The sequence below is a fragment of the Myxocyprinus asiaticus genome, chromosome 17 (assembly GCF_019703515.2).
Source record: "Myxocyprinus asiaticus isolate MX2 ecotype Aquarium Trade chromosome 17, UBuf_Myxa_2, whole genome shotgun sequence".
NCBI lineage: Eukaryota > Metazoa > Chordata > Actinopteri > Cypriniformes > Catostomidae > Myxocyprinus > Myxocyprinus asiaticus.
The window spans coordinates 32,774,373-32,788,223 of NC_059360.1; the positions used below are offsets into that span (position 1 = coordinate 32,774,373).

The 13,851-nt window shown below is 38.4% G+C and overlaps 1 protein-coding gene across 2 annotated transcripts in view; it reads right to left on the reverse strand.

Moving 5' to 3' along the window:
* The window catches only part of LOC127455548 (latent-transforming growth factor beta-binding protein 1-like), a 180,663-nt gene that overhangs the window by 27,314 nt on the left and 139,498 nt on the right, over positions 1-13,851 (reverse strand). For both annotated transcript variants that reach the window (XM_051723536.1, XM_051723537.1), the window contains 4 exons: positions 12,519-12,659; positions 10,836-10,949; positions 4,198-4,350; positions 3,527-3,619 (listed from right to left, as the gene is read on the reverse strand). In XM_051723536.1, coding sequence (XP_051579496.1) covers positions 3,527-3,619; positions 4,198-4,350; positions 10,836-10,949; positions 12,519-12,659 — 501 coding nt within the window. The remainder of the gene's footprint in view (positions 1-3,526; positions 3,620-4,197; positions 4,351-10,835; positions 10,950-12,518; positions 12,660-13,851) is intronic.

A 13,851-nucleotide genomic window follows, 5' to 3' on the forward strand; every position in this document is an offset into this window, starting at 1 on the left:
ACCACACTCTTACTGCATTCATAAATTAAATCAGTGCATTAGAGTGGCCCTGTGACTGAGGTTTGCCCACACTGGAAAGTAGGCTGCTGAGAATGTTGGAGCATATGTGGGTCAGATGCTAACAGATGTCTGGGGCTACTTCCACACATTGCAGAAGCAATTGCATAAAACACAATATCCCAGGGTTAAAAATGCAACACACATCAACACTCCAATATAAAAACCATATACTTTAAGCACACACAAATGCACATAAAAATGTTCATGACACTTTCCAGTTGTCTGTGATTACTAGATAATGATTTTTAAAAATAATTTTAATTCAGACTGATTCGCTAATAAATTATTTATACCAGCTTTTTTGCTGTAAGTACCCCCACAGCCAAGGAAGCATTAAGAACTGAGAGGCCCATGGGCCCCCCATGCCCAATGAAAATAATAATAATATTATTATTACAACAACTGCATGACACTAGTTAGGTGACTATGTTCTCTTTTATCAGCTCTGTTACAGGACGCTCGGTTAGATTTGGTCAGATTTTTCAAACAGGCAGAAGAAAAGTTTGGAAAACTTTGTAGCAATTATTACAGAGAAAAAAGTGAGCAATGTCTTACATGGCCAACTAGGCCTATATGTACTTTGGAATTATGAATGCAAGATCATGCGTTATAAAGGCCTACTTTCGCTTTTTCATTAAACATTAAATGCGTAGTAGGACTTAAAGATTTTAAAGTCCTCCATAGATTCTGTGTTGCACAAATTCTGTCGCTTATACAGTAACAAATGAACTTAAACCATCAGCTTTGTACACAGCCAGGGTAAACTGCACTCTATCTCTGTTTTTGGAAGCAATTTGTGAATCAGAGGCTGTTCTAGTCCTTCAAATAAATGTGCTGCATCTGTGAGATGCAGATTCCCTGAGTGCCTACTTGAGTGCTTGTGCTCGCGCTGCGCTAAGCAAAAGGCATTTCACATAAGGCTGACATTTACATGGATTTATAATAGATATTTAAATAAATACAAAATTTAAAAAGTTTTAGAGGCCCTAGGGCAATGGCCAAATTGGCCCTATGGTTAATCTGTGCATGCCCACAGCACAATCAGTAAGGCTCAAGCACCCCTTCATCGACACAAAACCAAAGATGTGTACCAAAGACTAAATATAATTTAAAATGATCAATAATTTAGATTATTATTGATCATTCAGTATTAGTTTGATCTATTGACATCCCTTTAATCACTACCCATTAGGGCTGGGTATTGATGAAGATTTCCCGATTCGATTCGCGATTTAATTTCAATTAATTTAGGTATATTTCAGTTATAATGTCCATTTTGCTTACATATGAAAGTAATTCTCTCTCAGCTAATGCTGTTAATTATACAGGGAACCTTCTAACTTGGTACACTATAAAATATTAATTTTACAAATTTTCTTTTATAATTAGTTTTTCATAATTTGTCACATTTTAGCTTTTTAAAAATGTACAAATTCCATGTATTCCATCAATAAATATGATGTCTTGAAATTGGATATATTATATTGCATACATATGTTTTTAACACTGATCAGCAACAACATTAAAACCACTGACAGGTAAAGTGAATAACATTGATTATCTCATTACAATGGCACCTGTCAAGGGGTGGTATATATTAGGCAGCAAGTGAACAGTCAGTTCTTGAATTTCATGTGTTGGAAGCAGGAAAAATGGGCAAGCGTAAGGATCTGGGTGACTCTGACAAGGGCCAAATTGTGTTGCTAGACGACTGGGTCAGAGCATCTCCAAAACAGCAGGTCTTGTGGGGTGTTCCCGGTATGCAATGGTTAGTATCTACCAAAAGTGGTCCAAGGAAGGACAACCGGTGAACCAGTGACAGGGTCATGGGTGCCCACATCTCATTGATGTGGGGATCGAAGTTTAGCCTGTCTGGTGAAAAACGTAATGCTGGCCATGATAGAAAGGTGTTAGAACACATAGTGCATCGTTGCTTACTGCGTATGGGGCTGCATAGTGCCCATGCTGACCCCTGTCCACCGCCGAAAGCGCCTATAATGGGCACAACTGGACCATGGAGCAATGGAAGAAGGTGGCCTGGTCTGATGAATCACGTTTTCTTTTAGATCATGTGGACGGCCGGGTGCGTGTGTGTCGTTTACCTGGGGAAGAGATGACAGCAGGATGCACCATGGGAAGAAGGCAGGCTGGCGGAGGCAGTGTGATGATCTGGGCAATGTTCTGCTGGGAAACCTTGGGTCCTGGCATTCATGTGGATGTTACTTTGACACGTACCACCTACCTAAAGATTGTTGCAAACCACGTACACCCCTTCATGGCAACGATATCCCCTGATGGCAGTGGCCTCTTTCAGCAGGATAATGCACCTTGCCACACTGCAAAAATTGTTCAGGAATGGTTTGAGGAACATGACAAAGAGTTCAAGGTGTTGACTTGGCCTCCAAATTCCCCAGATCTCATGAGCATCTATGGGATGTGCTGGACAAACAAGTCTGATCCATGGAGGCCCCACCCTGCAACTTACAGGACTTGAAGGGTCTGCTGCTAATATCTTGGTGCCAGATACCACAGGACACCTTGTTGAGTCCATGCCTCGACGGGTCAGAGCTGTTTTGGTGGCACGAGGGGGGCCTACACGATATTAGGCAGGTGGTTTAATGTTGTGGCTGATTGGTGTATATTATTTACATGCATAATTTGTACTATTTACAAGTATTTAAATAGATATGTAGAACAAGAGCTAAAACGGTACTGTCTCTTTAAGACAATGGTCAGTTCAGCCAGTGAGAACATATCAACAAGAGAGGTTGTGCACGGATTCTTTAGCACTGATTAGGATTAATATTTATTTTTTTGTTGTTTTTGATCAACAAATGACTGTAATGAACAGAAAGGGTATTTAAAGAGACATTATTCAATGACAAATGGTTTACCTGGATCTCATCTTTGGACACACATTAAACGGAACAACTTTTACTCTCAACACGCAGTGAACAGATCTTGGTGCTGAACTTCGCATAGAGTAAAAGACTGATATCGTGATTGTTCAAATGAAGATCACGATTAATTGGAAAATTTAGATTCTTTAATCCCTTTTATTTATATTCTTAGCCATACATTTTTTTAGATTCAACATAGAAAAAAACAATTATCTTCGCGTACCCTCTGGAACCTGCTTACGTACCACCTGGGGTATGCGTTCCCCAGGTTGGGAATCACTGTTTTAGACCGATTTGTACGAGGGTTCGACCAATTCATTGAAAAGAACCACCGCAAAAAATAATACAAGAGCAATATCTTGCCAATTTCAGAGCTAAACATAACTGGAAACCTATATTCACTCTAGAAATTTCCATGACTTTTAAGTGATATAAGTATCAATTTTTTTTTTTTTTTTTTTTTACAATTTACAATTTACAATTTTACAATTCCCAGATATTTCAAGGTTTTCCATACCCTGAGACTGAGTAACCTAACCACACACTAAGTACATAGACACAGATACCTTTGAAATTTTCTTCTAAACTGATGCCTGGAATCATGGGGTCTCCAGCAGGAACATTTCCCCGGCCCGCCGGACACAGCTGTGAGAACTGATCTGCATGGGAGAGGTTCAGTAGTTAATAAAGGAAGATGTCTTCTTTATTTATTCAAAAACAGTGATCATTACTATGAAAAATACAAGGAACAATCATAATTACACTATCATTACAGTATTATAATGTTGTACTAGAGAGCAGCCATTCTTCTAAGGTACTTCACTTCAAAAGTAATATGATTGATCATTATACAATCTCCACAAGTCATGATTTATGAATCCCCTTTATATCTGTAATGTACTTGTGAGGATTCTCAGTTATCCAAGTCAACGAAAATCTCAAATGTCCTTTCTGATCTGTAGTTTTTTTTATTCTTATTGATGGGCTTTTTGCTTAGGGGGTGGGATCTGTAAATTACTAGAGGTGGAATCAATCTTGGGTTGCAATTTTGCAATTGTGCAAAAGTACATTAAGTTAATTTACTGCTAACTAACTTTTTGTGTTAGCAAGTCTAAGGCTTATTCAAGCTCTCCAAAAACTGAGAAATGTCATTACCATTTCTCATTGTAGTTCTCAGACCACATTGAGAGCATCTGAATAAAATCAGGGTGGGGTTATGTATTACATTATTCAGTACCTGTTCCTGGTACGGGGCAGGGATGGACCTCACAATTGTCCCCCCAGCCGGCCCCCAGTGTACAGCAGCACTCCTGTTTAGTCATGCTGCTGGCCAGCACATTATCACACAGGTTCTCATCATTCAGGTTGTAGTAACACTCCTTCCTCTCCGCTGAAGAGGGTACAGGGGTACAAAACAACAAAGTAAAATGAATTATTCAGATTAGGTGATATTTTTTCCCATTTATCCAATTTTCACCCAATTTGGAATGCCCAATTCCCAATGCGCTTTTTAAGTCCTCGTGGTCGTGTAGTGATTCGCCTCAATCCGGATGGCGGATCCTCGCATCTTATCACGTAGCTTGTTGAGTGCGTTGAAACGGAGACATGGCGCGTGTGGAGGCTTCATGCCATCCACCACGGCATCCACGCTCAACTCACCACGCACCCCACCGAGAACGAACCATAATATACGATATAACCACGAGGAGGTTACCAATGTGACTCTACCCTCCCTAGCAACCCGGGCCAATTTGGTTGCTTAGGAGACCTGGCTGGAGTCACTCAGCACGCCCTGGGATTAAAACTAGCGAACTCCAGGGGTGGTAGCCAGCGTCTTTTACCACTGAGCTACCCAGGCCCCCCCAGATTAGGTGATCTTGTGTTTTGTGGCTGTTTTGTTTTCTTTTAAATATTCAGTTACACTGTAATAACATGTTCCCCAAAATTTATATTTATAAGAAATAAAGGTCAAGAACATAGTAAGTTTTACAGTTTAGACTTGGCTTTTCACTAAGAGCTCCCTTTTATAATGTCCAGATAATTCATATTCCACACTAGTGTGTTTCTGGTTTTATGACGTTCTGCTGCTGTCCACGTATGTAAAAAGCATGAATTACAGCTCTGGTAACAGACACTGGAGTATGTCTTGTAAAAACAAATATACAAATATTTAAACTCAGGAGACAGTGTAGTTTTATGGGGGAGAAGGATTAGGTTGGTGGATTTGAACAAAAGTGCTTAACTAAAGCAGTTGGTTAGATCTAAGGAAATGGTTCCTGTTACTTGTCTTCCAGGAACAGTTGGTTTGTAGCCACTCACACACACACACGCATATCTGATCGAACTGATCTATATTTCACTGTTTTACCATGTTCTTCTACTGGAGCACTTGAGGAACAAATTGATTCTTATCTAGATGTGCTAACCCTTAAACTCTAAAATCTTCTCTCATCAGAGCCTAAAGGAGCCTGGTCTTCACAAGTCGCCTAAAATTTTAAAGGGTCATGAAACCCCAAAATACATTTTTGAGATCTTAACAGTTATGTACACGTTGAACATCTTTGAAAACAATAATAGCACTCAATATGTTTAATATTAAGTGGTTCATTTTATGTTGTTTTTTTTTTAGCCATTTTGTTCTTCTGGTTTAAAAACAAAAGTTGAAGCAAAGTCATAAAATGTCAGGTATATGCATAAAATCTAAGATGTGATTGGTTAGACGTGTCTATATCTTTAGATGCTGAGCAAACAAAAGCTTTCCTTGATTTTTCAACCAACTGTTTGAAGAGAAATAATACTAGTTAAATACTAGAGTTGTCATGACACCATAAAAAAATATTTTGCTATTGAGCTCAAATTTAAATATAATAGTATATTAACAAATAATTAAGGAATAATTGACGACAGACCGTTGAATTGTTGAAAATTGTTGTATTATTTTTAACAATTCGATGGGCCAGAGTAAATTATTCTGCTTATACCACGGTTACCACACCTAAGACATCGTTCAGGGTTTTATCTCAAGACATTTTCCAGTTTTCATCCCTACAACGCTCTTATGAGAGGAATTACTTTCTTTCACCACAGATTCAGCGTCTTGCTTTAATATAGCCCGAGCCTTCGTTGCTAGTTCGAAAACGTCACTTCAGAAATAGCAACGGAGGATGCGCTGCTTTGTGGCATTGGAGTAACAAGGTAGTGTGTGTGTGTGAGCGAGAGAGAGGTGGAGGGTTAGCGCGGTGCTTTCCATTATATCTATGTGAGGCTGATTAGGGCGAAATACAATGAAACATAAAAAGTTTCACATATTAAAAGTTATTTCGGATAATAGAAACTGTTGTACTGATCAAGTCACAGGGAGTGCGGCTCTATTTGTTGATAGCGAAACGAGTCTCAGTGTGTGTGTGTGTGTGTGTGTGTGTGTGTGTGTGTGTGTGTGTGTGTGTGTGAGCATAAGTGCGGGGGAGACGAGGGAGCTTTTCAACTGAAATTGAAATAAATGTAGGATATTATAGACATTGTTTGATGTTCTTAACCGATTTACTTTAACCATTGTCTTTGTTTATATGGTTATTTTGCTGTGGTAGCATGTACAGTGTTTGTGGGTGGGTGAGAGAGTGAAAGAGAGAGAAAGAGAGGGAGCCCAAGGATGCTTTTCAATCGAAATTTAAATACATTTAGGACATTATAGACATTGTTTGTCATTCTTATCCGATGTACTTAACAAATGTCTTTGTTTTATTTGATTATTTTGTTGTCGTAGCCTGTAGGGCTCTATGAAATAACTGAAATAATTTGGCGAAGTGATATGGAAACGTTATGCGGTCAAGACCTGGAGCTACTTTATAGCCGTGTGTTTTTTTGAAAAATAATTGCACACCTTAGAATGTCTGTCAACCAATCAGAATCAAGCATTCAACAGACCCCTGGTATAAATAGAAACAATGACATGTAGCCTTAAAGTAATTCTCTGTTAAAAGTTAACACTGCTTAAGTTTTTGCAAGTAATTAAACAGTAAGAAATAATAATAATAATAATAATAAAACATATGATGAAACATATTAAAAGCAATTACACAAATAAAAACAATAGATCTAAAAAAAAATAAAAAAATAGTAGTAAACAGTGTTTCAAGTTTTCCAGGTGTCTAACAGCAGGATCATATATTCATATACAGTTGAAGTCAGAAGTTTACATACACTTAGGTTGAAGTCATTAAAACACATTTTTTAACCACTCCACAGATTTAATATTACCTATAACTATAGTTTTGGCAAGTCATTTAGGACATCTACTTTGTGCATGACATGAGTAATGTTTCCAACAATTGTTTACAGACAGATTGTTTAACTTTTAATTGACTATATCACAATTCCAGTGGGTCATTAAGTTACCTGTGCCTTTAAGCAGCTTGGAAAATTCCAGAAAATTATGTCAAGCCTTTAGACAATTAGCTTCTGATAGGAGGTGTACTGAATTGGTAGTGTACCTGTGGATGTATTTTAAGGCCTACCTTCAAACTCAGTGCCTCTTTGCTTGACATCATGGGAAAATCAAAAGAAATCAGCCAAAAAAAAATATGGACCGCCACAATTCTGGTTCATCCTTGGGAGCAATTTCTAAACGCCTGAAGGTACCACATTTATCTGTACAAACAATAGTACGCAAGTATATGCACCATGGGGCCACGCAGCCATCATACTGCTCAGGAAGGAGACGTATTCTGTCTCCTAGAGATGAACGCAGTATGGTGCAAAAAGTGCAAATAAATCCCAGAACAACAGCAAAGGACCTTGTGAAGATGCTGGAGGAAACAGGTAGACAAGTATCTATATCCATAGTAAAACGAGTCCTATAGCGACATAACCTGAAAGGCTGCTCAGTAAGGAAGAAGCCACTGCTCCAAAACCGCCATAAAAAAGCCAGGCTACAGTTTGCAAGTGCACATGGGGATAAAGATCTTACTTTCTGGAGAAATGTCCTCTGGTTTGATGAAACAAAAATGGAACTGTTTGGCCATAATGACCATCGTTATGTTTGGAGGAAAAAGGGTGAGGCTTGCAAGCCGATGAACACCATCCCAACCGTGAAACATGGGGGTGGCAGCATCATGTTGTGGGGGTGCTTTGCTGCAGAAGAGACTGGTGCACTTCACAAAATAGATGGCATCATGAAGAATGAAAATTATGTGGCTATATTGAAGCAACATCTCAAGACAACTGCCAGGAAGTTAAAGCTTGGTCGCAAATTGGTCTTCCAAATGGACAATGACACAAAGCATACCTCCAAAGTTGTAGCAAAATTGCTTAAGGACAACAAAGTCAAGGGATTGGAGTGGCCATCACAAAGCTCTGACCTCAATCCGATCGAAAATTTGTGGGCAGAACTGAAAAGGCGTGTGCGAGCAAGGAGGCCTACAAACCTGACTCAGTTACACCAGTTCTGTCTGAAGGAATGGGTCAAAATTCCAGCAACTTATTGTGAGAATCTTGAGGAAGGCTACCCAAAACATTTGACCCAAGATAAACAATTTAAAGGCAATGCTACCAAATACTAACAAAGTGCATGCAAACTTCTGACCCACTGGGAATGTGATGAAAGAAATAAAAGATGAAATATATCATTCTTTCTACTATTATTCTGGCATTTCACATTCTTAAAATAAAGTAATGATTCTAACTAACCTAAGACAGGGAATGTTTTCTACGATTAAATGTCAGGAATTGAGAAAAACTGAGTTTAAATGTATTTGGCTAAGGTGTATGTAAACTTCTGTCTTCAACTGTAAACATTCAGAAATTGAAGCCTAATTCAGAGATCCAATATTTTGACACCCATTTTTGATCCTTTCTGTTTATATTCACTTTAGTCAAACTGACTTTATTTACAGTAACACCTCACTTGCTTAATGCGTTTTTACTGATTGGATTGCTTTCCGATGAAATAAGCACATTCCATTTACACTTGGCCACATCAATATGTCTCCGGCAAATGGATATAAATCCAATCTTCAATTCCCGCGCTATATGCAAATAAAACGAAGTTCACTTCCCTGATTATGCTAATGCCGGGCAGCAAATTTAAAAGATGTGATTCATTATTTGAGTGCGCTGTGTATTTTTCCCCTCAGGGCTTGTCGTAGTTCAGATATGTCCATGCACGTCAGCTGCACTTAATGTTTAGTTTAAATTTCTTCAGCGATCTGCATCAAATAAAAAGAACAATAAAGTTCTGTCTCTCTTATTATTTATTGTGCGACGCGAGCCCTATGTGAATACTCTGTAACAGCTGTTATGTTTCTCATTTTCCCTATGCTGATATAGCGCTGTTTGGGCAGAGTAAAGTTTACATATGTGGCTTGACCAGTCAGATGCATTTACACTTGACTGAGTTTTGTCTGGAATGGGTATCAAACCACCTCCAGTGGTGGTTTGAGTGATTGGATTTATATCCATTTTTTCAAATAGGGCCCTATGAAACATTTTATTTTTTCCCAGATCTTGAGTTTTCTATTTAATTTTTTCAGAATGCTATGTTTTAAAGTTTAATTTAACTTCAGCATCAAATGGTGTCTAATCAAATAAATTCATAAAACTTTAATAAAATGAAAATAGAACAATTAATTTAAAACATACCATTGCATTTTTTTTTTTTAATCAAATAAAGTGGTTCTGTAAAGATCCTCACAGCATAATCTAAAAAACAACATTGGTCTTATTTTTTGTCAAATAGAGTGCTGCACAACAGAGCATCACATTATAAATAAAATTGCTAAAACCTTTTATTCAGTACAACAGCACTCTTGCTTGTGAGATATGGCCAAAACATTATTATTATTATAATAATTATTGTAAATATACATTTTAGTAAATATTACATTTTACTATACATTATTAATATTTCTGTTACAAGCTGAATTTAGCTTTTATTTTGACAGTAGCTTGACACCTCTGGATAAGCAGTTGTTTAAATGGCTCAGTGTGATTTTTAAAGCGCAAAATGCTGCGATTTAATTATATAAACATAATCTGCCGGCACTAATAGCTTCACAGTGAAAAGGCGCTCTGTTTTGTCATGTATTACAACACACGCAGCACACAATACTATTAGTGCTGTGATTTTAGCATATGACCCGCCTCACACATTCACTGCAAAGCGTGCAGCACAAAAAGTATGTTTAATTAAATCGCATTCTTTTGCGGTTTTATATTCACACTAGGACCTATCACGATTTTAATTAGATTAATTGTGCATAAATATTTTTCCAAATATGTCAAATTCGTGTGTGAAAGCAGTCTTGTGTCAGTCAGACAGCAGGCATGTATTGAACTGAGTCGTGCTTGGTACTGGTACTGCATAAAGACTGGTATCGTGATATCTTTTTTTTTATTTTAGTATCGACTTGGTACCGAAGTACCGGTACTTTTGACATCCCTGTTGGCTGTTATGTGCTTTGGGGCCCAGAGTGCTTTGGTCCCTCTATAATCTTCAGACTGAATCTAATTTCTCTTCTGCCAGATCGTTTACAACCCCCATTCATCACACCTCGCCTCCCTCTGTTTTACTCTGAGCTGGACCCTGATGATAGAAACTTAATGTCCTGTTGCTCTACAGGATCTCCACGGCTGAGATTAAAATGTGAAGAGCTTCAGAATCATTTCAGGTACACTGTGATGCTGAGGAGTTTTGTAGGAGGAGGACAGGGTTCACCTGCCCAGATAAATGGCATCTGAGGTGTTATGGTACAATGGTGTTGTAGGTTTGGGTTGTGGCACTGTTTGTGGGGAACAGTTGGATTTCTGTGAGATAATGAACTGGTTTATAGCAGAGTACAGAATTTCCTGTAGGTGTAGCTGTTCAAAGGGCAGTATTACCTGTAGGTGTACCCAAGGTCGTAACCAAGTCTTGAACATTGGGGGGGACCAAACCATTTTGGTGGTGGGGGATCACGGGTGTTGGGGTTGCAAATGCAATGGTCGTCTTTGGCCCTTTAAAATAGTAAAGGTGCTGAATGCAATAATATTCTGAATAAAAACATTAAAGGTGCTGTAAGTGATTTTTTTCATGAAAGGTAAACAAAAAATTTTCCTACTCCCTGAAAGATATCACTGAAATAAGTGTCATGAGATATCTCACCGGTCTCTGTGACAGCTCTAGACTTTGTAAACAGCAAACAAAAATGTGCCCGTGAACCGCGGCTAAACTCGCTTACAGCACCTTTAAATAAAAGGCCCAAAAAATTTTCATTTTTGGTTTTAAAGGATACATGTTTAAGTTCACACAGTACAAGTCAAATTCACCTGTTTTAGTCATCTTTTCTTTCTTTTTTGTGCTGTCTCAAAGAAAAGACGAATATAATTTGAATTTCTTTTCATCACTGATGTATCTGTAAATTGACATGACTGTGTCAGCATGGCTAGCAAAAAGAAAATACACAAAATTATTTTTTGAACCCAGACCTGACAAGGACATACTCAAAATAAAATGGTCTCCTTAAAAGAAGACTCTGTTCAAAATTCAGAATTAATTAAACACAAAGTCTTAAATTGATGGTAAATTATTACATAATAATATTTTCATTAAAGATATATGACACTGTCCCTGCAACAACCTAAAAAAACACAGTGGAAGCCACAAGTCTACTCTATTTATGTTTTCACATTCACAATTATGAATGACATATGAATCACATACTGTACATGGCATACTGTCAGTTCAAATGGCCAAATGGTGAATATAGTTTGCACCCTTACTGTTGGTTGGTAGAACATTTCAATCATAAAGCAGTGGCCAAATATTGCATGTTTAGTTAGTTACATCTTACATGACACACATACTCTTAACCTGAACTGCTTGCTGATGCGTGGCGCTGGAATAATCTGTGAGGTTCCCACTTAGCTTCTGACACTTGAGTCCTGCCTTCATCGATTTGTTTGGCTATCTCAAATGACATTGACGACCGTTAGACTACAGAGACGTGTTTGATACAGCTGGTCTGCAAACAGTCGTGTTTGTGCACTTGACTTTAGTGTATGCATTTATCTCACGTCCTTGTTTCTACATCTGTCTTCAGCGTGCGCCACTGCTCTGTCATGATTTAAACTGAACTCAGAATTGATTCTAATTCTTTTGAGAATCGATTCAGAATTGTTTGAGTATGAATCGCGATGCATTGCTGAAAGATTATTTCCCCCACACCTATTATCGTTTAGGTTTAGGTACAGTATAGTGTTTGTATAGCGTTTTTTAACAATACACATCGTTTCAAAGCACAGAAAATTATGCTGTAATGTTTGTAATGTCTTAAAGTGCTTATTGAACAGTTTACTTATAAAATGGCAAAGAAAGTCATGCCTTAAAAATTATTTGTCTTAAAGATTAAACTTGATAAAAGCACATCTGTTTGGGAGAAAATGTAACTCACTTTTAGTGTAATGCTGTAGACACTTTACCTTGGAACTTCCACGATATATGTAAGGAGCCACGCAATATCATTTGGCAAAAAGGTTGCCACAGTTATGTCATTTTCATATGTTTACAGTAGAGTACATTATTACCTGGATGTGTGGACAAGCATTTGCCAGTCATTGGGTTGAAGTCTAGAGTCTCGTCAGCACACAAACACAGGAAGGATCCTTCACGGTTCTCACAGGTTGCCTCACCACACACATCACTGAGAAGCTCACACTCGTTCACATCTGCAGGTGAGATAAATTACAGCTTGTCATTACTAAACTGAAGATACAATCTGAAATCCAGGAATTAGTTTTGTGTTTCAGAAAGTGGAGTGATCATTTGATGTTCTACCATTAACAGGCTTCAGCTTTTAAGGCCACGTCCAGAGTACAACATTTTTAGTTGAAAGCACATTGATTTTGCTACGCTGTGGCGGAGCGAAACTACACACGGTTCCTTTAAGGATCCTCCACCACCTAATTACACAGATAGAGGCTGTGTCTCGTTTCAAAGGCTGCGTGCTAGGTAGGACGCGTCCTTTGACGGCTGCAGTATACCGAGTGTCTTCCTTTAAACAAGCCTCATTTAAACGAGATGGCCCTCGTAGGACAAACGGGAACGGAACGTAACATGGTTGCTATGACAGCACGCCACTCTTTAACAAGCGCGAGCGCTTCATGAGAAGGGATCAAAGACCTTTAGAAGGGAATGCATGAGGTACATTTTAGGAGTTATAATAATGTAAAGAGAAAAGAAAATAGATTTTACAGGTGTACTTTTAGTCTTTACTTTATTTTAATTATATATTAATATAATTATACATATTATATACTCTGCACCCATCTATTGAGGTACTTCAACTTGGGAATTAACATTCCTTGCATTTGAACATATTTATGGGCAAATTGGTGACATTTCTGTTGAAGCAAAGAACTGTGGGTTGTGAGTGCCCACGAAGGATACACCTCATGCATCCTCTGAATTCCTGTGAAAGAAGGTCGCATTCAAAGGCTGCATTCGAAGTGTCCTACTCGCTTTTCTGAAACGAGACAGCCTCGATGACGTATGCGGCAGACAAATGCGACATCCGGAGGACACAGCCTTCCAAACGAGACAGCCAGAAAGAGAGAGTATAAAATGGCCGCTCATCATAAGGCAGGTGTGCTACAAAGAGGTGTGATTTGAGTTGACACAGGTGTGGGTGAAGCAGAGTTGTGAGCAGAGCAGGGGTTTAAGAAGAAAGGTTGTCTTTTGTGTATCAGTATTGGGAAAAAGGAACATGATTTGAGGAGAAGAAAACAAAAAGGGATTGATTAAAAGGTGCTCATCACTTGAAGCGTGGCCTGCATCAAAGAGTCATCGAAAGCTTTGAGTTTAAAAGGAGTGGCGTGGGTCAAACAGCCTGCTGAACTGTCAAAGAGCTCCACAGCCAGG